At 45.3% G+C, this 22,872-nt stretch overlaps 1 protein-coding gene across 1 annotated transcript in view; it reads left to right on the top strand.

The window, feature by feature from the left end:
• Positions 1 to 22,872, top strand: part of TNIK (TRAF2 and NCK interacting kinase) — a 138,280-nt gene that overhangs the window by 96,916 nt on the left and 18,492 nt on the right. The window contains exons 13-22 of the mRNA XM_010009414.1: positions 1,966 to 2,076; positions 2,543 to 2,629; positions 3,808 to 4,008; positions 8,905 to 9,069; positions 10,885 to 11,124; positions 13,006 to 13,112; positions 15,828 to 15,991; positions 17,323 to 17,420; positions 18,125 to 18,148; positions 21,615 to 21,799. Of these exons, the coding sequence (XP_010007716.1) occupies positions 1,966 to 2,076; positions 2,543 to 2,629; positions 3,808 to 4,008; positions 8,905 to 9,069; positions 10,885 to 11,124; positions 13,006 to 13,112; positions 15,828 to 15,991; positions 17,323 to 17,420; positions 18,125 to 18,148; positions 21,615 to 21,799 (1,382 nt within the window). The remainder of the gene's footprint in view (positions 1 to 1,965; positions 2,077 to 2,542; positions 2,630 to 3,807; positions 4,009 to 8,904; positions 9,070 to 10,884; positions 11,125 to 13,005; positions 13,113 to 15,827; positions 15,992 to 17,322; positions 17,421 to 18,124; positions 18,149 to 21,614; positions 21,800 to 22,872) is intronic.

Below are 22,872 nucleotides of genomic sequence, written 5' to 3'. Positions count from 1 at the left end.
AGCAAGGACAGGCGTACGCATGGAGTAACACATGCATACCCAGCTTACGTGGGCAGTGCAAGTGACTGCGCCTGGCGTAGGACACGCTGGAGTCTGGAGCTGGCAGGTTATTTCAGGTTTGATGCGATTTTCCTTCCCTTAGGCGAGTGGAACAGCAATGATAAATATGGCTATAGGTGGCACTGAAGCTGTGCAGCAGCTTGAGCGTTAAGCTAGAGGAAATCATCAGTGTCCTTGGGCAGGGTGGCTATGGATGTTACCTGAGGATGAGACAGCAGCAAGACAGGCAATGGCTCTTCCGTATATGAAATGTGGGGGTGTCTTTAAATGTTTGTTAAAGTACCTATTTATCTATCTATAGATGTATCTATTTTTATAGGTATCAATCTATAAAGATATCTATTGATATCTGTCTTTAGACAGAGATACAGAATAGAATGTAGAGTAGAATATAGAATAGGTATAGAATAGAATTATAGTCTCTATAATAGATACAGTGTACATATAGTATATATAATAGAGATCTGTTATATATAATAGGAGATCCGTTAGACATCTATTATGTAGAGATTGATCTATTGTATTAGATAGCTATAATAGACATAGATCAGTATAACAGCTATAATAGCTGTATAGTATCTATAGATATATATCTATAACAGGGATAGGTATCTATGTAGATATCTATCTATAGATAGATACAGATTTCAGATCTGCCTGAATATACAGTGCAGATTACTGCAGAGCAGCAGTTTAAAGATACGTCTTTGTCTCTGGATAGCACAGCCAGGTCCTTGGGCAGAGCTGCCGTAGTCAGCTGCCATTGCCAGCCCGCCACGTGATTTAGCGAATACATGGCGTTTCCAAGCCCTCTAGTGCCTGCCTTCCCACTGCAGTCTGCTCAGTTGCTATGTCGGCAACGGGGGGAAAAAAAGGAGAAAAAATCAAGGGAGGAAAAAGGGCCAGATTTATGCTTTAGCGGGTTGTCTCCCCGTTAGCCCTGCATAGTGTTGCTGCACCCAGCACATGATGGAGTTATGGCAGGCTGCAGATCCCCAGTAGCCAATACTGGCATTTGAGTGCCCTCTGCTGATGTGCTGGCTGCGGTGTGGAGCAGCCTGCAGCCCCTCTGCTTCATGGCAGAGTATTGCAGCGGTTTGCTGCGAGCCCCTGCTCCCCAGAACCAGAGCGCAGGGTGGTTTGGGGAGCTGGAGAAGTTACGCTGGGTTAAAAGCAGAGGGGGTGGGGGCTGCGGGTGTCATCTGTGTGCCCAGGGCACTCTGGATGGCTCACAGCAGGCTGTAGGTCATCATCCCCCCCAAAAAATGCTCTGGATTGCTGTCAGCAAAGATGTGACAGCACAGAGCAAGTAGGGATGTGACCCAGCAGGCAGGAGAGGAGGCAAGGGAAGCCCCCCCATCCTGATTATTTTGTGTTTCAGAAAGGAAAAACCCTTGGATCTTGGGTCTTCTGTCTTAGCTTCTGGTCTCAGCAAACAATGAGGGATGTGTTCCCCTCTTGGCAGGCAGTAGTTCCCCAAGCACCCTCCCTCATGGGTCTGGGGCTGAGATACGAGTTTTCCTGTAAGCAATGGGTTTGTCCAGCTCCTGGGTGTCTGAGAGCTGCTGAGCCCACTAGTCAGGCATGTGGGCAAGTGGAGACCACACACTGCCCACATAGCTCCGTCTCCAGGTGGAAGAAGATATGGGGTTGTGTGCATGGTCTTGTTCTGGCTGGGAGGATGTTGTGGGTTCTCCATAGCTGGTGCCAGGCACCGGAGTGCATGAGGATGGGGTAGGATCAGCAAGCCCCTCTACTGCCCCAAACAGACCTGCCCGCTAGCAAGGCACCTCATCGGGTGAGCAGGAGTGTTGTGGATCGCTGGACAAGGTGGCTCCCCGAAAATTGTGCAGAACTCCCACGGAGAGGAGTGGGGGTGCTGACCTGTGCCTTTTGCCCCCATAGCAGCAGAGGCGGGAAAAGGAGCTGCGGAAGCAGCAGGAGCGGGAGCAGCGGCGGCACTATGAGGAGCAGATGCGGCGGGAGGAGGAGCGGCGGCGTGCAGAGCACGAGCAGGTAACGCAGTGGGGCGAGGCAATAGTCTTCAGCACGGATCTCTTCCTCTAATCAGGGTTTCTCTTGTAAACACTCATAATTTTTGCTACTTGAGAGCAAATTGCTTCATTGTTAACACTGTGTGTGTTGCTTTTCACTGCTGTCACATATTTCTGTGTAGGTCCACTTGCAGGCCCGCAGGTGTGGAGACACTTGATGCAAGTTCTTACCACCCACTTGTTCGTGGCGTGGCGTTTTATGGTGTTCCCAGTTAATGTTTGCCATTTCCCAGTGGTTTTCACTGTTTGCCCTCAGACGTCCCTTGTAGGGTGGTGGACACCCCGGACTCTTTGGGCAGGGACAGAGAGTGCTGGCTCTCAGGCGGGGTGGATGCAGGTGCCCACCTCATTTTCTTTCCTCTTGGGAAATACTGTCTCTTTTACCTTCTCTCTCTTTTTCCTTTGATCCTTGCTGCCCATGCCTCCAGGAGTACATCAGGCGACAGTTAGAGGAGGAGCAGAGACAGTTAGAGATCCTGCAGCAGCAGTTGTTGCAGGAGCAAGCACTACTTCTGGTAAATGGGAGGCCGCGGCCACGCTTGCTGCTTTCTGCCCGTGTCATATCTGCATGAGCCTACATGCACCCAAGCCACCCAAGTGCCCCCTACCATGCCAAGACGTGGGGGATGCCCCTGAGCCTCCTGTCCCTCTCCGTGGCTGCAAGCATGCCTCAATATCTCCATCACTGCTTTGGCTGGGTCCCCTTGCGGTGTACAGCGTTCTTGTTGCATCCCTTCCCTGGCATCAGCGTGCTTGTGCCTTCATGAGAGGAGCAGCCCTGTTAGTTGCTATGTAGTTTTGAAGGCTGTTTGCAGCATGTTGAAGCATGGTTGAGCTGTCGCATGCCTGCACCCAGCAAACCCACCCTGCCAGGCGGGTTTTCATATTCCAAGTGGAGGTTTTTGTTTTAGTTTCCTTCCCAGGAATGCTGTATATACCCTCTTGTGCTGTTTGTGTTCTAGATGTCCTGGTTTTTAATTTAATTTGGTTTTGAGTTAGCCTTTTAATGCTGGTAGCTGTTATTCTCACTGCATTTTCTTTTAATCTGCAGAGATTATTCTTTTTGATTTTGCTATTAATTTTATTTAGGGAAAAGAAAAACTCTCAGACAAGCCCTTGCCTTTCAAAAAGGCTCTTTCAAAATGAGTTACTCATGAAACCTCATAGAGCCATAGGGATTCAGAAAGATGACACAGTTAACTGTGCTGTTCAGCTCTTCCCATGAAGAATAAATTGGCCCTACAGAGGAGTTGACTTCACCTGGGCTTTGTCTGACCTGGTGATGTTTGGCACCTTATCGGGTTGATCCTGCATTCTTCCCATCCAGAAAAATCAGGGCAAAGTCAATGGCAACTCCTAAGTGGATGTCAGCCTTCAGGAGTCTCTCAGGGCTTCTCTGGTGAGGCAGTGCTAGCACCCCCAGCTCCCAGCAGACAAGGCAATTCACTGGCTGCAAAGTGTCAATTTGGGGGTCACAACTCTGAATTTGTTGGCTCTGTCCTCCCAGCTGCCTCTCCTCAGGGATGCTTTACAGCTCAGTCCCCGAAGTCTTTCAGATCAATGAGCTTTGTCAGAAAACAGCCTTTCAGATACTCAGGCCCCATTTTCCACCCAAAGAGAGAAATCTGTAGTTTGCAGCCGTGTGTTTACAGGCTGGCCAGGCATCCACTTCACTGTGTTTTCTTCTGGGTAGGAATATAAACGCAAGCAGCTGGAGGAGCAGCGGCAAGCAGAGAGGCTGCAAAGGCAGCTCCAGCAGGAACGGGACTACCTGGTCTCCCTGCAGCAACAGCAGCAGCAGCAACGGCAGGACCAGAGGCCAGCAGAGAAGAAACCTCTCTACCATTATAAAGAAGGGATAAATGCCAGCGAGAAGCCAGCATGGGCCAAGGAGGTAGGCAAGAGCAAGGAGCAAGATGGTGCTTGCCTGCATCCACAGGGCTGGGCACGCAGTTCAGTCCGAAATACATACAGCAGATTGCACTCTGCTGGGCCAGCCTCCAGCAGATGCCATTAGCTGTGCTGGAAGCACTCCCAGTTCAATGCAGTGTGTCTGCGTCTGTGTGTACCTTTGTGCAAGCAAAAAGAGTGAAGGAAGGAGGCTTTTCCATGAGGGCGTGCAAGGAGGAGGATGGATCCCTCCTGGAGGGGTTCAGCCATAGCTGGGACATGCCAGGAGCTCCTGGTGCTCCTACCTGGCATGTCCACAAGCCTACTTGGGGTCAGGGGTTGTAGCAGGATTCCTTGCTGAGCACTAATTCAGTTGCTTATAGGCAAAGAGGGATAAGACAGGTTTTCCTCCTGTGCTCAGGGCTGTATCTTTTGGGTTTGCTCTGCTTTCATGATTTGCAGGAAGGCAAGCCACATCGACAGTTTTCTTTTTTTCTCCAGCAAAAAGAGGAAATTGTTGTAACAATTGCGAGATCTTGAATATTAGTTATTGCCTGGCTGAATAGTCTTGAAAAGATGAAGACATGCATTGTCTGCAGTGCAGTTTCAGGATCATGTGCAAACTCTGTCTCCTTAGTCTCTTTGTGGTGGCTCCAGTAAGACTGGTGCCCACTCTTGCTATTAATTTTTCCAAAGTTCTTTGTGTTTACTTGGTTTAATTTTGCAGCCCTGGGCTGAAAGATCTTTTAATAACTTGCCTGTTCTTCCTACTAAGCAGGATCGCAGCTCTGCTGCCGAACGCCTGGCACCCTTTAGTCCTGGCAGAGATGTGACATGCATCCAGCACATAGATGTCTCCTGGTCTTTCCTCTTGACAGCCCTCGGCTGCATCCACAATACCTGCAAGCATCAAATGCTCAAGAAATTAAATCACCTGTCCATTGCTAAGCAAAGGTCAATAATGCGAACAGTTCTTAACCTTTCTAAACCATCACAGAGAGAGATGTGGCTGTCAAAAACTCTTTTCACTCCTTTATACTCTTCGGGTTTCTCCTTCGTTCCCTTCCAATTTAGTCTTCAGAGTTGCAGCATCATTCTCCAGTGCTTCCAGTGGAAAAGGAGGTTTGGTAAGTGGGTCTGCAGTTGAGATGTTCCAGATGTGCTGAGCAACCTCTAACAGGAGAGGTTTCCACCTGGATGGTGCCGCTGTGGCTTTGTGCAGAACTGGGTCTCTCTTGAACATCTGCAGCAGTGTTGAGAGCTGGTAGCAGGCAGGGAAAGGGGAATAAATTGTCTTTCATTGCTTGGTTTAAATAAATCCTCTAGAACGTTGCTAAAGTACCTCTGGCACTGTCTTCAAAGCCATAACAGATATATAAAAATGAATCTTAATCTTTATCTGGTGTGAAGAAGTGCTGGATTTAGCATTCTGTTTCAAATACAAGGACCCATTTCTTCTATTCCATGGGGGAGGCATCTTTTTTTTTGTTGCCATCACTGGAAGCACAGTGTTGGGATCTGTACAATGTGAATGAGAGCAGCAGAATGTCGCCTCATACCCTTTGCTGAAGTCACAGGGAAGATGACATTCCTCTTGTTGGGGAATATCTCCAGCTTTCACTAATTAGCTCTCCAAACCATTTACTCTTTACCTGTGTCACTCTGTCCAGTTTTTAATGGAATGCTCGAAGCAGCTGCTGTGGCATCTTTCTGCTCTTGGGAGCAGTAGTTTGATGTACTGCCTTGACAAAATACCTCTGGGAGCTTCCCTAAACTACTTCTCTTGCCTTGATCCTCTGTTTTGCCTACTGCATAGTTACACTTTCTAGAACAATTCAGCTACTCTGCAGAATAGATTAAAGTACCATCTTTGCTGGCTATACAGGTAGACTTGCGCTGATAATCATCCTGCCTTGGTTCTTGTTACAGTTTAGCAATTTCCATACCCAGCCCATGCATGCTAATTTAACAGAAATATTGAGACTTTGTTTTCCTTTAAGAACAATGAAAAGACAAGGCTAGTGTTCAGCCTACAGTTTCTGGAGGCTCTGCAGAGCTTATTAGGATATTTTCTGAGGATTTTGCATGATATCCCTTACTATCCTTGTATTTATATTCTTTGGTCTCAAGTCTTCTCTCTCAGGAGCTTTATCACCATAGCTGAGTTCTCCTCGTACCATGCCCCTTTCTGCTTTTCATAGCTCTCCTTTATGCACCTATTTTCCCACCTCACTCTTCTTCACATGGTAACTCCAAGACCCTGCAGACACAGTGTAAAGCATAAAGTGGCTGTAGCCACTCGCGTTGTGTCCCTACATCTCCTTGTTAAGGAACTGTTCTGTTGGTGAAGACAAAGCTCTGGGTTAGGAACCAGGCTGTACTGCATCTTTCATAGCTTCCCCAGTCAAGGATTTCTCTTTTTTTATGCTAAACAAAACAGTCTGATCAAATAGTCCTGTCAACACACATAGATGCACATCTCCATCTGCTGCCCCTTCTAATCATCTTGTTAATAAAAGGTTATCCACTGGAAATTAACTTGGGATATAGCCAGGGTGCTGTCCCAGACCTGCCTGTTTAGCCAGGCTCATCATTAAGGACTTGTTGGGCCTTTTGGACATCATGTTGTAACCCTGGTGATCCAGCCAGGGATATGGCATTAGCACTCTAAGCAGTAGTACTGTAATGAGCAGCTTTCTCCATTACTGACTCTTCTGTTGTAGACCAGTATTTGCTAAACAAAGTGATGCAGATAAACCAAGTGTCCTGGGTTCAGCTATATCCTCTCCCCTTGTTATTTCCCTTATGATTATTATTATTATTGGTAGCAGTAGTGGTTTGTATTATACCTTAGTTACTGGACTGCTCTTATCTCAACCCATGGGAGTTACATTCTTTTGATTCTCCTCCCCATCCCTCCAGGAGTGGGGGGAGGAAGACGGGGGGCAGTGAGTGAGCGGCTGCATGGTTCTGGGTTACCAGCTGGGCGTAAACCATGACACCAAGTCTAACTTCACAGTGACAAAGAAGTTTGGTCAGCTGAAGGACAGGTTTGGGCAGGTATATGCCATACATGACCATGCATAAAGGAGGGAACAAGTTTAATCAGATGTTTTCCATGCAGTGGTCAGGCTCTGTGGTGCTTTCCCACAGCTCAGACCTTCCTGGGAGCTCAGTGCTCAACTATGCGTCGTAAGCTCTGCTGTTGCTGCAGCAGCCAACATGCATGTCAGCTCCTCCTGCAGTCCCCGTGGCTTTATTCTTCTCTTGCTTTGATGTATTATAACATGAGCAACCTTCCACTGGGACCTGCAGAGAAGCTGCTAAGAATGTTTCCTGTTTGAGGGGAATCTTGAGTTCAATGAGAAATGGCTTGAACCAGAGCGATGATGAATTCCTGCAGGGTTTTGCTGCTTTTTCCCCTCACTCTGCCTAATGGTGGAGTCAGTAAGACTCCATGACGTGCAGCTGGAGAGTCCCAAGAGCATCCTCTGCTGTGCTGGTGCAGCAAAGTCCTAGTGAGGAGATGCTGGCAGTGGGAAACAAAGTGTCTTTCTCCTTCCCAGTACACAGACATCCCCATCTCATCACTCTCCTGCTTTCTACTCCACACAAGCTTTGAAGTCCTCCGTGATTAGCTGCACATTCTGGCTTGGCAGCGTGCCGGAGAGTGCCTGCAAACAGACGGGGGACTCAGCAGCAGCCCTGTCTCTACCTCCTGTCATTCATGACAAAGCTTGGTTAATAAGGAGATGTACTGAGCCAGGCCTGCAACCCAGTGCTCGTGCTGCTGTTCCCTTGTTCAGAGGAAGTTCTCCTTCCTGCCCTGCTGTCCTTCCCATCCTTGTGTCCGCTCCCATAGGCATCACCAAACCAAGTTCTGCACAGCCTCTGCTAGCCAGTAGGCAGCATCCAGGGAAGTTGCGACAACCTCTTAGGTCACAGCAGTGTCCTGGATGGTCCCTCATGAACTAGAAAGAAAAGAATCCATAACACAAATCTCTTATCTAAATTTTACCTAACTCTGACTCCTGTTCAATATCTGAAAGAGGAAAAGATGCATTTTTGTTAACATAATGGCTCTTTTGTTCCATGAGTATTTATAACTTTAAAAGCAGCTGTGGTTCTTTCCAAGCAAATTCATTTTAAAGATTGCCTTTTAACATGACATTGTACCTGGTGGAATCAAGACATGGTAAGGGTATTTAACACTTTAATGATACATGAATGAAAATACCCGTCAGATCTCAAGGTATCAGAAATTCTGCATAGCATATGCTGCATGAATACCAATGCATACAGTCTAACTGCAGGAGCAGATTGCACGTATGCCTGGATTAGCTGAAACCACCACACTTCGATCAAGGGGAATTGAAAGCACTGGGCTTCTGGTTTATTTCTCTATTGGTAATAGAAGTTTTTCCTCTTCCATACATGACAAGGTGCCAGACTTACTAAATCTAGATCAAAGCCATCCATTTTCTGGCTGCCATGTTTATTCTTTCATTCAGATCAAACAAAAGCACTCCTCGTGATGTTTATAGCAGTGAAGGAAAAGGGTCCACTTGCTTAAGATACATTTGAGAAGAAGCAAGAGCTTCTCAGGAGTCATCTTGTAGAAATACCTCTGAGAGGCATGTTGCCTTGTTGCCTTTTCTTTATTTCTTCATTTCATATTCAGAAAATGAATTATGCACATAAATACAAATAGTTCTTTCAGTGTCTTTAAAATGCATTTATTGTGTAATCTGCAGAGTGATTTGTATTCCATGATCATACAATACATATGATATGCCAAAGGAGAAAAGAACTTCGTATGTATTTAGATATGCATACCTTGGTTTTCTATTGGAGTTGTGTTTTTATGGGGTGTTCACCCACTCTCCTCATCTCGCCGCAGGTGGAGGAGCGCTCCCGGCTCAATCGCCAGAGCTCACCGGCCATGCCCCATAAGGTGGCCAACAGGATTTCTGACCCCAACCTGCCTCCTCGGTCGGAGTCTTTCAGCATTAGTGGTGTGCAGCCTGCCCGGACCCCACCCCTGCTCCGACCCGTGGACCCGCAGGTAACAGCGCTTCACCTGGCAGGCTCATGTACGAGACCCAGGATGCTGGGGGTGCTGGTAAGGTAACAAGAAAAAGAGCTGATTTAAGGGAAATAGCGTCTCAGCCTTAAGCATATTCATGAGAAAGAGCAGCATCTACATTCATGAGTGTATTCCTCTTGTCACCTCCATGTGTTAGCTACATCATGCTGGTTTATACCTTCCTTTGAAGCATCACGTACTGGTTACTGCCAGAAACAAGCTGGAGGAGAAAGAGGAACTGCTGGCCTGGTCCAGTGTGGCAGTTGCTCTGTTCCTCTTTGGATCTGGTTTGTGTAAAGGACTAAAACCACAGTGCCTGGTATAAAAGATCCGGGACGCTTTTTGCTTTCTTTGCCGCTTTAATTCAAGGTTTTGTTTTGGTTTTCCATTGAGTTGACATCAGTCACAAACACATCTGGAGAGGGCATAGATCACCATGACCGTCACACAGGAGGGGCATCATTATTTTAAAAGTTCCTCCCAGCCATGAGATCTGTAAGTACATGAAAAGCTGTAGGAGTGTTGATACTGGCTCTGGTCCAGCCGCTGGAATTACTCCCACGGATCCACAGACTTCAGCAGGTGTTTCAGAGGGAAGTACAAAGCCTTTGCTCCAAGTCCAGCTGGGCTTTCTATGGGAAAATGTGCCAGCTAAGTGCCATCCACGTGTGGTATGCGCACTCGTAGGACAGCAGTACAATGCCATCTTTAAACAAGATACATATAAGGAAGGTCCTTAAACGTACAGCTTTTTGGTCTATTGGGAAGTGGGTAAAACCCCATCGTAATCTCTCTGATTGACCACATACTTTTCAGTGACCTTTTTGGTAGCCTGTATTGTCAACAGCTACAAAGACTTCTGTTTGGCAATAAAATCTTAATGAAAAAGTTATTGACACCCAGAGATCTGTGTAAACATATGCATGCATACACATATGGTACATGTACCTGGGTACGTATTCATGTATGTAGAAATATCAAATAAAAGTTACAACACCCCTGTATCAAAGAAGTGCAGCTTCACAGGGTCCTGGAAGTAAGCTCTGATTTCACAAACTAACTTTGTGAATTTCTCAGATTTCCCAAAAAAGGTGTTGGTATTCCTTTCACTTGTAACCTTTAGATCTATAGGGCTGATCCACGGGATAGTGGCTACCTAGACCTATAGAAACTCATGCTGCAAGATATTTTTTTAAGCCATCTATGCCTAAGAATTCCTGACGATTTTTTTTTTTATTATTTATTATCCTTTCCTTTTTTTTTTTTTTTTCCTCCCTTTTAACTGGGAAAATCCATGCCAAACCTCATTAGCACAACCTTGGAGGTACAAGCATAGGAGCTGGAAATGCATCCAGCGGCAGGCAGAACCTGGGGCGGGCATGGTGCGTGCGGGAGCTGGCAGGAGGGAGCAGCCTGCCCCTGCTCCTGGGGTGGTACGCACAGATCAGCACCGGGCTGTTGGCATGAGCCTGTCTCCGGCTGCACGCAGGAGTGGTCAGGGCTGAAGCATGATACTGCCTGATTTTAAAAGACTGAGCTGTGCAGGCATAATTTTTAATAGGTATTGTGTTGAAGTGATACAAATCAGGCATTTCTGAAATCGAGGCAGTGCTGATCTCAAACCGAGGGGGCTTTTTAGTGCTTCTGAAGTGCTAAATCAAATATTTTAATCAAATCTTTTTTTAAATCAAATTTTTAAATATTTTTTTATTCCTTCTTTTTTCTTTTTTTTTTCCTTCTTTTTTTTTTCCCCCCCATTTTGTACTGATAGTTCTGTTTTGACTTGGTGCTTAGATTCCACATCTGGTCACTGTGAAATCCCAAGGAAGCTCCTTGTCTGGGTCTCAGTCACTGCATGAACAGCCTGCAAAGGGACTGGCTGGGGTTCAGGAGGCTTTGACGGTGACCTCTCACCGCACTGAGATGCCAAGGCAGAACTCGGACCCCACCTCAGAAAACCCTCCTCTGCCCCCTCGCATTGAAAAGTTTGACCGAAGTTCTTGGTTACGGCAGGAGGAAGACATTCCACCAAAGGTAACACTACCGCTCCTCACTTTCAGCACATCAAAGAGGCAGTCCCAGAGCTAAGTCCCCATACGACAGTGCTGCACTCAGCACCTCTGGCAAAGCAGAGTGGGCAGGACTGAGCCCATCTCCATGGCTCTGCAGTGAGTACTGACAGCCCCATGGCTGCATTTCCTGAGGCAGGTTTTGCACAAGATGCTGGGAGGTGCTCTCGGGCACACACACACAGTGCTGCAAAATAGTGCTGCCCTCCAACAAAGAAAGTTCTGGAGCCTGGATAGAGGCCATAATAAATTAATGTCTCCTTTCCCTAGGGTAAAAAAACCCCTTCTGTTTAAATAGAATTACAGGAACATAAAATTTGTCATACTCAATAAGATGGGTCCTTTTTAGTCTCGTACCTTGCCTCCAGTTGCAATCAATATTTGATGGAAGACTTGTAAGGGCTCCAGCAGCTTTATACATTCACTGACATTTTGGCAGCGTCTGGCAGTACCTCTTTAATTAAGACTCTTCTGGACCAGTATTTTGATTGCATTGTTTACGCACCTTTGTTGCATAAACTTGGCCATTAAGGTTCTCCTTGCAGTGAATCACTGCTGAGCCTTGGAAGATTTTTGCAGAGAAAAAATGATTACAAATTCATTAGTGACAGCAAGGCAGTATTTATCCCTGATTAAAAGGCAGTTTTTCTATGTATTCATAAAGTGAGTGACTAAGAGCAAAATACCAGATACCAGGTAAGCCTCCCTCTGCAAGGGATCTATAGTGGCCTGTCACATGGGTTAATAATGTTCACATTTTTGCTACAATCAAATGAGAGGAGACATCAGTGCTCACCTAGGAAGAAAAGCAAGTCAACAACTCTTGGAGCTGTTTGTGTGCTTCACGTCTTAGTAGTGCAGGAGGGTGGGTGCCTGGTTTTAACCTCATTTTCAAAAAACCCTTGCAATTTAAAGTTAACTTTTGCCTTGAGTCCTTTGAGAAAGGTGTCTCTTAACTACAATGGTGCACTACATGGTGAAACCACAGCACCAGCTCCTTGAAAAAAAAGCTGTTTTCCAACACTATGGAGTATTTTCCCCATTGGCTGAGAGAACATGAACTCCAGAAGGTGTCCCCACGAAATCACATTTAAGGCTGTTGTGTCAGCAGTAATAGCCATGAGGAGTCTGACTTCACATTTTACTGCCCAAAGTGGGTTTGGTGTATTTGTAAATGGGAATGAAAGGACTGCCCCATAAGGCAGGGCTGTCTGTCTCTGTGGTCCAGGATCTTGTTTCTGCCTGTGCTTACGGCTGGATGCTTCAGAGGAAGGTAAAAAACTCCCCAAGGTAAAAACTGCAGGGTTCCCTACCTGGAGGGGAGATTTCTTTTTAATGAGACAAGCTGTAGCTGGTGATACCGCCAAATATGAAGCTTGCTTGCTCACCAAATCTTTTTCTCTTGCCTAACATAACTGTGTGTTTATTCACAAAAAAAACCCCACCAACTTCCACCATCGCTGCTAAAATGCAGTTCAGTTAGAATTTTACCCTGAAAAGTACTTTTCTGGGTTTTGTTAGATTTAAATTATGTATGTGTATGTATGTGCATACATTTGCTTTTGAAAAAGTAAATGCCCTGTTTGGTGGTAGCCAGGCTGCTCAGGGGCTCTTCTGCCAGGAGCGTACCTGACTGCACCTTCGCAGCTCATTTCTGTCTCACACTCAGGTGATCCCTTCTAAAAGCTGAGAGCTTTGTGGTTTATAATTGCCTGTCCCTCAGCGGGAAATCAATTGTAAATCAAGTAACAAGGCAGTGCTGGGAGGTGATCTCTCAGGTGTGCAAACAGCAGCCTGACATGGTGGGGCAGACTGGGTGATGGCAAATGTGTCTCTTCTTTTCCAGGTGCCTCAACGAACCACTTCCATATCCCCTGCTCTGGCGAGGAAGAACTCCCCGGGCAACGGCAGCGCACTGGGGCCCCGGCTGGGCTCCCAGCCTATTCGGGCAAGGTATGGACATGGGCAAGGTACAGACATGGGCAAGGTACGGACACGGAGCGCAATGGGCAGGAGTGATGCTACCGCCTGCACTCCTTCGCCCGGCTGGGGAGCCCAGACATGGGCTGCTCTTTAGCCCTGCTTTTACTGACTGGTAACAACATGAAATTTGCAATGCTTCTCTTACCGTTGCAATGAATTTTTGCATTCATTGGTATTTTGTACCAACACCAAAGGCTGTGAGTGCTTAGATCTCTGGGGGTTTTGCTCCCTGGGCTGAATACCTTCCTGGGTATTGCAGGGTTTGGAAGTGGATGCTGCATGTGCAGCTGGGGGTTAAAACAGGAATTTGAGCATTCCCTTTAGCAGAACTAGGCTCTCTTTCTCCCAGTGTCCCTTCTTACTTGTAAAGGGATCCACATAAGCCAGTGGGGAGATCTCTGATACTTACCATAGTTTTTCTATGCATCAGAGCAGCTTTTCACAGATAATGACTGAGGAATGTGCTGGTACAGCTTGGGGAGATTTTCATTAGATGTAGACCAAAGATTAAATTAGTTTCAGTTTCCTAGGACTGGGCCTTTTAGTTTAGCCAGATACAGTTCTTGGGCATGGTGGTATGCAGGACACGCTTGTAGCACCCCAACGCAGGATGCTGTACCACAGCAGCAGTCTGATCTGTCATATCAGAACTATCCCTGGGCATGTTTAAACCAAGCAGGAAAGTTGACAGGCTCTGCTCAGAGCTGGATGGAAGAAACTTAGATTAGTCATGCAAGAGCTTGTCTCTGGTTTGCAGAGCATCATGGACAGCTCTAGACCTCAGATGGGCAAATTGCACAGTAATACGTATTCCACGTAGCCTTGTGTGAAGGAGCTGCTTGGTTTCTTCTTTCTGCCTTATCCTTTCAGGGTGAGGTCAAAAAGAGAACGCTGGGATGTCTGTACCCATGTGCTGTCAGCAGTTTCAGGATACACCTTTCTTTCCATCTCAGCATCCTAACTATGCATCAGCAAACTCACATACAGTGGGCAGCAGCTTAGAGTAGCTGACAGGGGTAGCAGAAGGCAGAAGAATTTTCTTGTGTTATTCTTTTTTTTTTTTTTTAATTAAGAGAAAAAAGCATCCATATCGTGGTTTGTTTCCCTTTATTGCTCCAGGCTGAAACATTTTGAATTCTTTAAAATGTTCTTTTAATTAGCGTTTGCTTGAAGGACAATTTAAAATGCAGAGGGATATTGGACTGCATAGTCCTAGGAAGTGATGGTTTTGGAAATGAATAAGGGGATCTGGGATTCAAGTTGAAGGTTGCCCACTGTTTCCTGGACCTCGTGGTCTCAGTCCTGTTTGGTACAGGTGAATACATTAGTTGCCAAAGTTTTCAAATACGTTTGATGAGTTAATTTAGCTAAGGACACATCAGCCATACAACATGCGCTAGAGGCCTTCAGTTGGATGAAAACTGGAAATTATTAGGATGCTATCATATTCATTAAACTTTAATATTCAGTGAAAGTATTTCATATTCCATTTCTCTCACAGTAGCATTTCTCCAGCTTTCCTTTTGAACTACCTCTCCTACTGGTTCTTGATTCCTGCCATGCACAAATGTAAATTTTCTAAAAACATCTTTTCCTTTATTTGTCACCCTGTTGTACACAGAAAGCTGCTGTCTTGCTATCATCATTTTAATACCCGCCTGTTTCAATGCAAGATAACACTAGGCAGGGATTTTATACAATATCCATGCTAGGCTGTGTCCAAATGATTCTGCCAACAGCCCCATTATGGCAATGGGCCTTTGCACAATTTGCACCACCATGGTTGTTCTCTGAGGGACGTGTCATGCAAACCCCACAAACTTAGCACCTTACACGCATTGCCTCCAATTGTAATTGTATTATTCATGTGGAACTATTTTTTTATGTATGCAAAGTTCTAAGTGGACTTGATGGAGAAAGCTTTCCATAAGTTTTTACAGGACTTTGAATAATAAGATCATTTAACAGAAATATTGTATAAAAGCAGATTGCATAACTGTGTGAACATGACTTCTGATTTCATTTCAGTGCCAAATAAGAATTAATTTCCTAAAGGCATCTGATACCCAGAAAGATATTAGTCACTCTTTGTGTATCAAGGATGCTTTTTATTCTGGATGTATACATGTTCACAAGGCGAGAGACATCAAGGAACAAAAGGGGATATCTGATGCAAGTTTGAAGTGAAGCCATGAAAATTGGGAAGTATGAATAAGTGGTAAAAGTAATCTACAGCCTTGTTGCAAACTTGAGATCCTTTCTTCAATTAAATATTTCTTTCTCTGTGTAACAGTGATGTGCAAATTCCTGCTTTTGTGATGAATGTTGGTAGTTAAGTAGGTAACTCCAGCACTGCATATTTACAGACTGAAAGTGAGTTCTGAACAAAGAATCTTAATTTTTGCCAAATTCAGCATAATAAGAGCAGAATGCTTCTCTAGCCAATTCTTCATTGTGGTTGTGGTGTACCTCCATAAACATGGTCAGTGCTTACTTTTACGTAGTCTCTCAGTGGGACATGCAGGCTCAATAGCTTCAGAAAAGAAGACCTCAGCCCTGTCTTCTCCAGCAGAGGAGGTGTCCCCTCACCTTTGCAACTGTCCCTGTCAGTGTGGGAAGCATCGGAAGCCCCGGAGGAGCGTGTGACACTGGCTGATTGTGCCCTTCTTGTTTGTGCTCCTGCAGCAACCCAGACCTGAGGAGGACAGAGCCCATTGTGGAAAGCCCGCTGCAGAGGACCAGCAGCGGCAGCTCCTCCAGCTCCAGCACTCCCAGCTCCCAGCCCAGCTCCCAGGGTGGGTCCCAGCCTGGCTCCCAGGCTGGCTCGAGTGAGCGCAACAGAGTCAGAGGTGAGGTTCTTGAAAATATCCCTTAGTATCGTGCGTGCTTTCTGCAGCTTGTTTGATAAGCAGGAAGGGCAAGAGGTCTGTGATTTCATGTATGGCTTTTAACAAATTAAAAAATCAAAGGATTCATCATTTCTGATGTACTTCTGTGACCAGCTGACCTCCTAGCAAACAGATGCCAACACTCCCTTTTGCTGGGTGCTGATGTACGATGCCCACGGCAGCACGCGCTGCTCCTGCATTTGCAGTGCCAAGTAGCTCGTACAAAAGGAGATGGGGGTTATGCTTTAGGGTAAACAAAATGATTAAAAAAATACCAGTGTGCTTCCTGTCTTCATCAACCCAAGCACACTTCTGTGATGGTTTCTTTGGGAATGTGTTTCACTTTTAGAAGATATATAATATTTTTTTTGGAGCTTCATCTTTGTGCAAAGTCTGAATTGGGAGCAGAGGAGTGAATTAGACCATAAGAAGCTTTCTCTAAAATGCTTTTGCCAGGCAGCCATGCTGACACTGGGTTTATGTTCCTAGTCAAATTGTTTCATCTTAGAGCCACTCTTAAAGATATTCCATAGAATCATAGAATAGTTAGGGTTGGAAAGGACCTTAAGATCATCTAGTTCCAACCCCCCTGCCATGAACAGGGACACCACACACTAAACTATGTCACCCAAGGCTCTGTCCAATCTGGCCTTGAACACCTCCAGGGTTGGAGCATTCACAACTTCCTTGGGCAACCCATTCCAGTGCCTCAATCTCAGTAGGAGTTGCTAAAGCACATACAACCCATACATCTGCATTTCTGCCACAGCCCCGCAGTATAAATCCCCAGGGCTGAAGCACATTAAAACAAATGCTGTCTCCATGCTTTGAGTTTTTTATGACTTGGCTGTAAAATGACGTCTGTTGTTGAAATCATTACTTCTCAAGGTAGTCAGTAAAAGGAGTTTATCACCTTTTTGGTTTGGTTTTGGTTTTAGTAATGGGGAATCCTGTGACAAATAATGTTCTAGCAATGTCAGATGCTGCAGAGCTTTTAATGTATCACATGCTCTGCTCTTTTGCAGAGTGAATTTGTTTCTTTAGTAGAGGGAAGGGCAGTAATACTGCAAGACGGCTGTCAGTGGAGGCAGGGCTGGGTCATGGCTTTTGTTGCTATATTGATGGAGACTTGTTGCAATGACAGTCAAGCAGAGAGAAGCAGGAGGGTTTTTCAGACAACAGAAACAAAACAATGACGGAGCCCTCAATCCCACTGGTCCCAGGTGACAGGATGCAGTGACAGGTTTCAGCAACATTTTAACTCCCAGTCTCTCCGCTTGCCTTTCGCCCAGGGAACACCAAGCCTGAAGGGTCCCCTGTGCTCTCCCATGAACCTGCCAAAGTCAAGCAGGAAGACAACAGGGATGTGACGCGACCAAGCCGACCCGCTGTGAGTCTTAAATTATTTCCCATGGGAATGTTGCCAGCTGGGTTGGCCACGTTTCCCTTCAGTGTGGTAGCACAACTGCAGGGCCCCCAAAAAAGACGCTAGGACTCTTGCTTCTCCAGCAGAGACTGGAAAGTGGTGGTACAGCAAGAGCCAATGGGATATTTGAATGCTTAAGAGAGTGCATGAGTTTTTATCAGGAGCCCAAGTCTAGGGGAAAGCACTTAAGCCTGTGTTTTCAAATGAAGCAGGTGCTTAAGGGCTTTGCTAGCTTGGGTGTGGTGGTTGCCTATGGCACATTATTGTGTTCCGTGCTGCATGTCCCCCCACAGCAGCCCAGCGGAGGGATGCTCTGCTCGGGAAACCAGCCCCCGACAGCCTTCACAGCTTAAAACCAGACCTGGTAGTGGTGTCTGTACAATCCCATTTGATTATTCTGAGCAAAATCTCATCCGAAGTGTTTCCTCCTGGTTTAATGCTGTTGACATTTGTATTTGAAAACTGCAGACTCGGCCTAATGAAATGAATTTCTACTGCTTCTCTTTTTTAATGTGTAATAATGTTTTGTTGATGTTGTTTTTTTCTCTACACTCCACAGCATTGAGCTAACAATTCTGATTTTATTTCTAACCTGCTTGCCCTTCCTCTGGCTTTTTCCTGTCCCGATCTGTTTCCTCTGATGCTGATTATTCTTCCTTTACCCACAGAGCTATAAGAAAGCTATAGATGAGGTTAGTGATATCTTTTCTCAGTGGGTCATGCCTATGCAAGGTTGACTAGTTAGTGCTTAATACCGAACTGGGTGTTCTTGGTGCTGACATTGGAAAAGTGGTGATGTAGTCTTGGGGCAGACAAGAGACTGAACAATTGTGTGTGTGTGGGGAGGGGAGCGGCATGGCCGCTGTGTTCTGCTCAGCCAGGGCTGCCTGAAATCCATGGGCCAGACCACTTGCATGGAAGCCGTGGCAAGAAGCACCCCAACGTTCACACATGCAACAAACAGTGCTGCCGTTCTGGTGTATTTGAAAGAGAAAGAGCAAGAGCGGAGGTTCCTGGTGCCAGCCGAGGTGTTCTGGGCAGCCTGTGCCACTCATTGCATTCTGCTCTCAGCTACAGCCCCCAGCCACCCGCTGATTTCAGTGGGGCCATTGAGCACTATCTGAAATGCATTTTAAACCTAATTCAAATGAAGGTGCTTGGCAGATAAAGGAAAACAAAGCAGTGGGATACATTGGGTAATTCATTCTCATGGACCAGACCATCAGCTGTAAAGCCAGAATCAGTGGAGCTGTCTTGGATGTTGATGGTCAGTGCTAGTCTTCCTGCGTCATCTTAAAAAAATAAGAGTCCTGAATTACACCTTTTTTTTACCATATGATACTATTTTGAATATATGTGCATCTGGCGGTACTGAGTGTTTCACTGTTCATGGGAAAAGACCAAACATTCCTAATGTAGCATTTAACTTGCCCCACATCACTGTGCTGATACTGGTAATTGTGGGGCTGTAATGGCAAGCACCTGTACTAGCAGCCCCTCCTACAACCTCATTCCTTTAAAAATAGAAGATACAGAAGAAGGAAGATGTGCTGGTTAGTTAACTCATTCTCTTCGGTAAAACATGAGCAATGCGTTTTGTGAAGGGAAGTGCTTTGTTAAGGAAAAAAGCATATAAATCAGTGTCTAAATAGAGGCAGCGTGTGTGCTAAATTCAAGTTCAGTGAGCTATGTGATTTTGGAAACCAATCTGACTTGATTCCAGCAAATATTAAATCTGGAGAAGTCTTTGTAATTAAAAGTAATTAAAAAGCACTGATGCTGTTAACTTATGTATTATGTCATCCGCAGTAATAACATTTCAAACACATGTGGAGCTATAGAGCACTTTGTAGATGTCAGATTGTTTTTGGTCCAAGAGCAGCTCCATGAAGCCATTTAATCCTACAAAGTGCTTATTACTTAGAGAAAATGATTGCATCAAAGAATTAACCATCCTGAGGCTAAGCTTTAACTAGGAAATACAAGTTATCTGATTATATTGTCTGGAGTATTATTGCTGTTATAACTTCCAAATTAGTTGTTAAAAACTAATTAGGCTGATTTTTAAAATACTTGACTATCTTCTAGTGATGACCAAGGAAATCTGATAGGGTGCCTTGAAGCACATTAGAAATGAAAGGTGCAAAAAAAGCAATTTTCAAGGTTTATCACTGTGATAGGGAAGGGTTCAGTCCTAGTCCTACACTGCAAGAAGTCCAGCTGCAATTTTAAGAGGCTCTTATGCAGTCCTAACACCCTTTTTAAAGTTGAAAAGGCTCTAGACCAACTCAAAGGCAAGTGCTTAATAAAGAGCATATTTTATACTCTAAATAGAAAGCATTGTTAAGCTGTTGAAATTGTCGTTAATTCTTATTTAGGAAAAGAAACAATCATATCATTGGAGCTGCCACAGCGCTAATTAAAATAATTAGTTGTCGTGACTGCAGATTTGACTGCATTTCTATCCCAAACGTGTTGGCATCAAAAATAAACTGTTGAAATACGACATTCTCTCTTTAATCTTGGTGAAGAGCCTTTCTTTAAAGGTACAGAGAGCATTTGGAGAGGGATATATAATACCCATCACAGCTACCTGCTGTGAAGCAGGGATTGATCCTTTGGTTATTTTACAAATACTGGGGTTTGGTCTACCAGTATTTATGAGTGATGCAAAGATCTCTGACGTCCGCGCGAGTCTCTCCTCTACATCAAAGGCTGGGCAGGGCAGACCTAGGAGCAGAATGTGTGGCTGTCGACCAGTGGGAGCCCGCTGGGAGGTGTGGGTCATCAGTAATCAAAGTACAGATTACTTGCAAAATATTCCTGCTTCACAGTTAGAAAATAAACTGGGTTTGCATCTCAGCATAGAGGTTTTCCACTGTTTTCTTCACATGTCGACAGGATAGATTTTTTGCAACCATAATTAGTATTGCTGTAGTCGCCCTGCTGGAACGGTAAACTGGAAATGCAGTAAATGAGAGTATGGCCGTAAGACAATTGTGGAATTTAGTCTTTTTCAATGAGTTTCTTTCTCCCTAATCCTTTATCTCTGACCGAATGCACTGATGCCTACCTCGGTCACTAATATAGGGAGAAATGGTAAGACTGACAATTGCGATGCTTTGTTCGTCGTGTGCATGTCTTGTGCAACAGAGTTCTCTAACCCATTCTAATTTGAGCTCTCATGCTTTTCTGCCCTACTGCTTCCCCCTGCATTGCTATAAAAGCATGTAAGATAACAAAAAGTCTCTTTTCTACACGGTGCCTGCCATGTTCCTTGTTTTGAAATAGCAATGTCTATTTTATATGACTGTCGGGTCCGAGACCTCATCAAAGTCATGGTAAACTGAAAAATTATTACTAGGCTTCAGGACTGCTCCTATTTTTTAGTTTTTTTTTTCTTGTTTCAAGGCTTTTTTTTTTATTGTTTTGCCCTTAGCTTGTAGGCTGCCACATTTCACATGAAGTGCTTAATGGGTCCCGCTGAGGGATTGATTTGTTTCATTTATTTATCTGTTTTTTTGATCGTGTGGCTGACTCAGAGCTGTGACTCCGAAGTCTGGCTGAGCTGGGCGCTTCTCCTCGTGCTCCTCACCACCTCTCGGCAGCCGCCCGACAGCGGAGACTCACCACGGAAGCAGCTCTTTACGTGGGGATTGCACCACCCATGGGAGATGCTGTCATTGCTTCCTTCCCAAATGCATTTATTACAGAATAAATACAATTACGGGGTCTCTTTGAGAAGTTTGAAAGAAGAGAAAACCCTGCAGGAGAAATTCTCCAAGCCAATCTTTGCAATGATGTTGTTTTCCAGTTTACTATGATGGTGACTGAACTTCACCTTTCCAACAAATATAATTTTGTCGTGTATATACATATAAGTGTGTGTATATATATGCACATACACGTTCCAAACAGAAAAAGAAGAGGTTGGCGATTGATTTTTCAGTGAGCATAAATCAGTTTTGTTTTGTTTAATAAATGCTACATGCTACAAACATTGTCTTACGTTTGTCTCATGTTTGTAACAACTCTGTAAAGCTATTTCTTGTTGCTCGTGCTGTTAGCATTGGCTTTTGAAGAGATGTTTGTGACTTTCTCCTCACTTTAAATATAATAGCCTTTGCTTTCTTGTTTTCTTGCCCCCATCCCCTTTAGGATCTGACGGCCTTAGCCAAAGAGTTGAGGGAGCTGCGCATCGAAGAAACCAATCGCCCCCTGAAGAAAGTGACAGACTACTCCTCCTCCAGTGAGGAGTCGGAAAGCAGTGAGGAGGAGGAGGAGGATGGGGAAAATGAGACACATGATGGGACCGTGCCTGTCAGTGATATTCCACGGCTTATGTAAGAAGTGCTTTCTCTGGGGGGAGCAGGGAAACTGTGAAGTCCCATTGTGTCTTGGTCTTGAGGAGCATGCATGGGCATGTCCAAAGCATGTCAGTGTTTGGTGGTTGGCACTGGGAATGGTGTCATGGTTGCAAGGGATACTGTACTCAGATAAGTCTTTCTCCTGGTCAAAACTAGAAATACTTAATGGCAAAAACTGAGTTATTTCCACTGCACATTCAATGAGCTCGGGCTACAAGGTGATGGACCTGTTCCTGTTCATGAGCAAGGTGGGTTTTTGGAAAGAGTTGACATATATGACCTCATCCATCCCTTGGGTGTCCTGCCCATAGGGTTGGTGACCTAAAACTCTGCCAGGTCTTGAGCCTGGTCTTGCCCCACATCAAGCCATTCTGAAGTCCAGTACTTGGTGGCCTGCCCAGTGCCAGCTGGTAGAGCCAGGATTATAGTAATCCTGAACCTTTGATTTTTGTCCTTGGCTCAGGCAGCAAAACGTGGTGGGTTAAAGCGCTGAAATGAAAACGTCAGCAGACTGTACTATTGAGTTACCATTATAGGTCATGGGACACTTGTGCTTTTGGATGCCTCTAGGTGAGGGAGGAAGGCTGCATGGTTTTGACACACATTAAACAGCTGTCACTACACAGCGCAAGCTCATGGAGCATCCCTACTCAGGCGCCCTACCTGGTGCTTTGCAGCATTAGTGTGGCAGGGATGTTTCTGGGGCTCACTGCCTGGCACGGGGTCTGACTCCTACCCCTTTGAATTCGCAGGGGAGTTGTGGGAAGGCTTTAGGGGATTATTTGCATTTTAACCAGTTAATTTCCATTCTTCCTGCTAAATGAATTATTAGTTGATAAAAGATATTATTAGGCTTCATAGTGGTGGGGTATGGAGCAGCAGGGAAGCCCTCCAGGGGGCAAGGAGACCTAGGGGGTCCATGTTATGCATAGTTCCAAGCTCCTGGGTTGGAGCTTCCTTCCAGCAGAACAAGAAAAATCAGAGGTCTTGGAATTTGTTGGAGAAACTCAGGAGAGAGAGGGATGGCTATGAATATATAGGAATTGGAT

Source organism: Nestor notabilis, unplaced genomic scaffold, assembly GCF_000696875.1.
Source record: "Nestor notabilis isolate BGI_N333 unplaced genomic scaffold, ASM69687v1 scaffold6192, whole genome shotgun sequence".
NCBI classification, from domain to species: domain Eukaryota; kingdom Metazoa; phylum Chordata; class Aves; order Psittaciformes; family Psittacidae; genus Nestor; species Nestor notabilis.
Note: the sequence above shows the minus strand (reverse complement) of the source record. Positions and strands in the feature narration are given on the sequence as shown.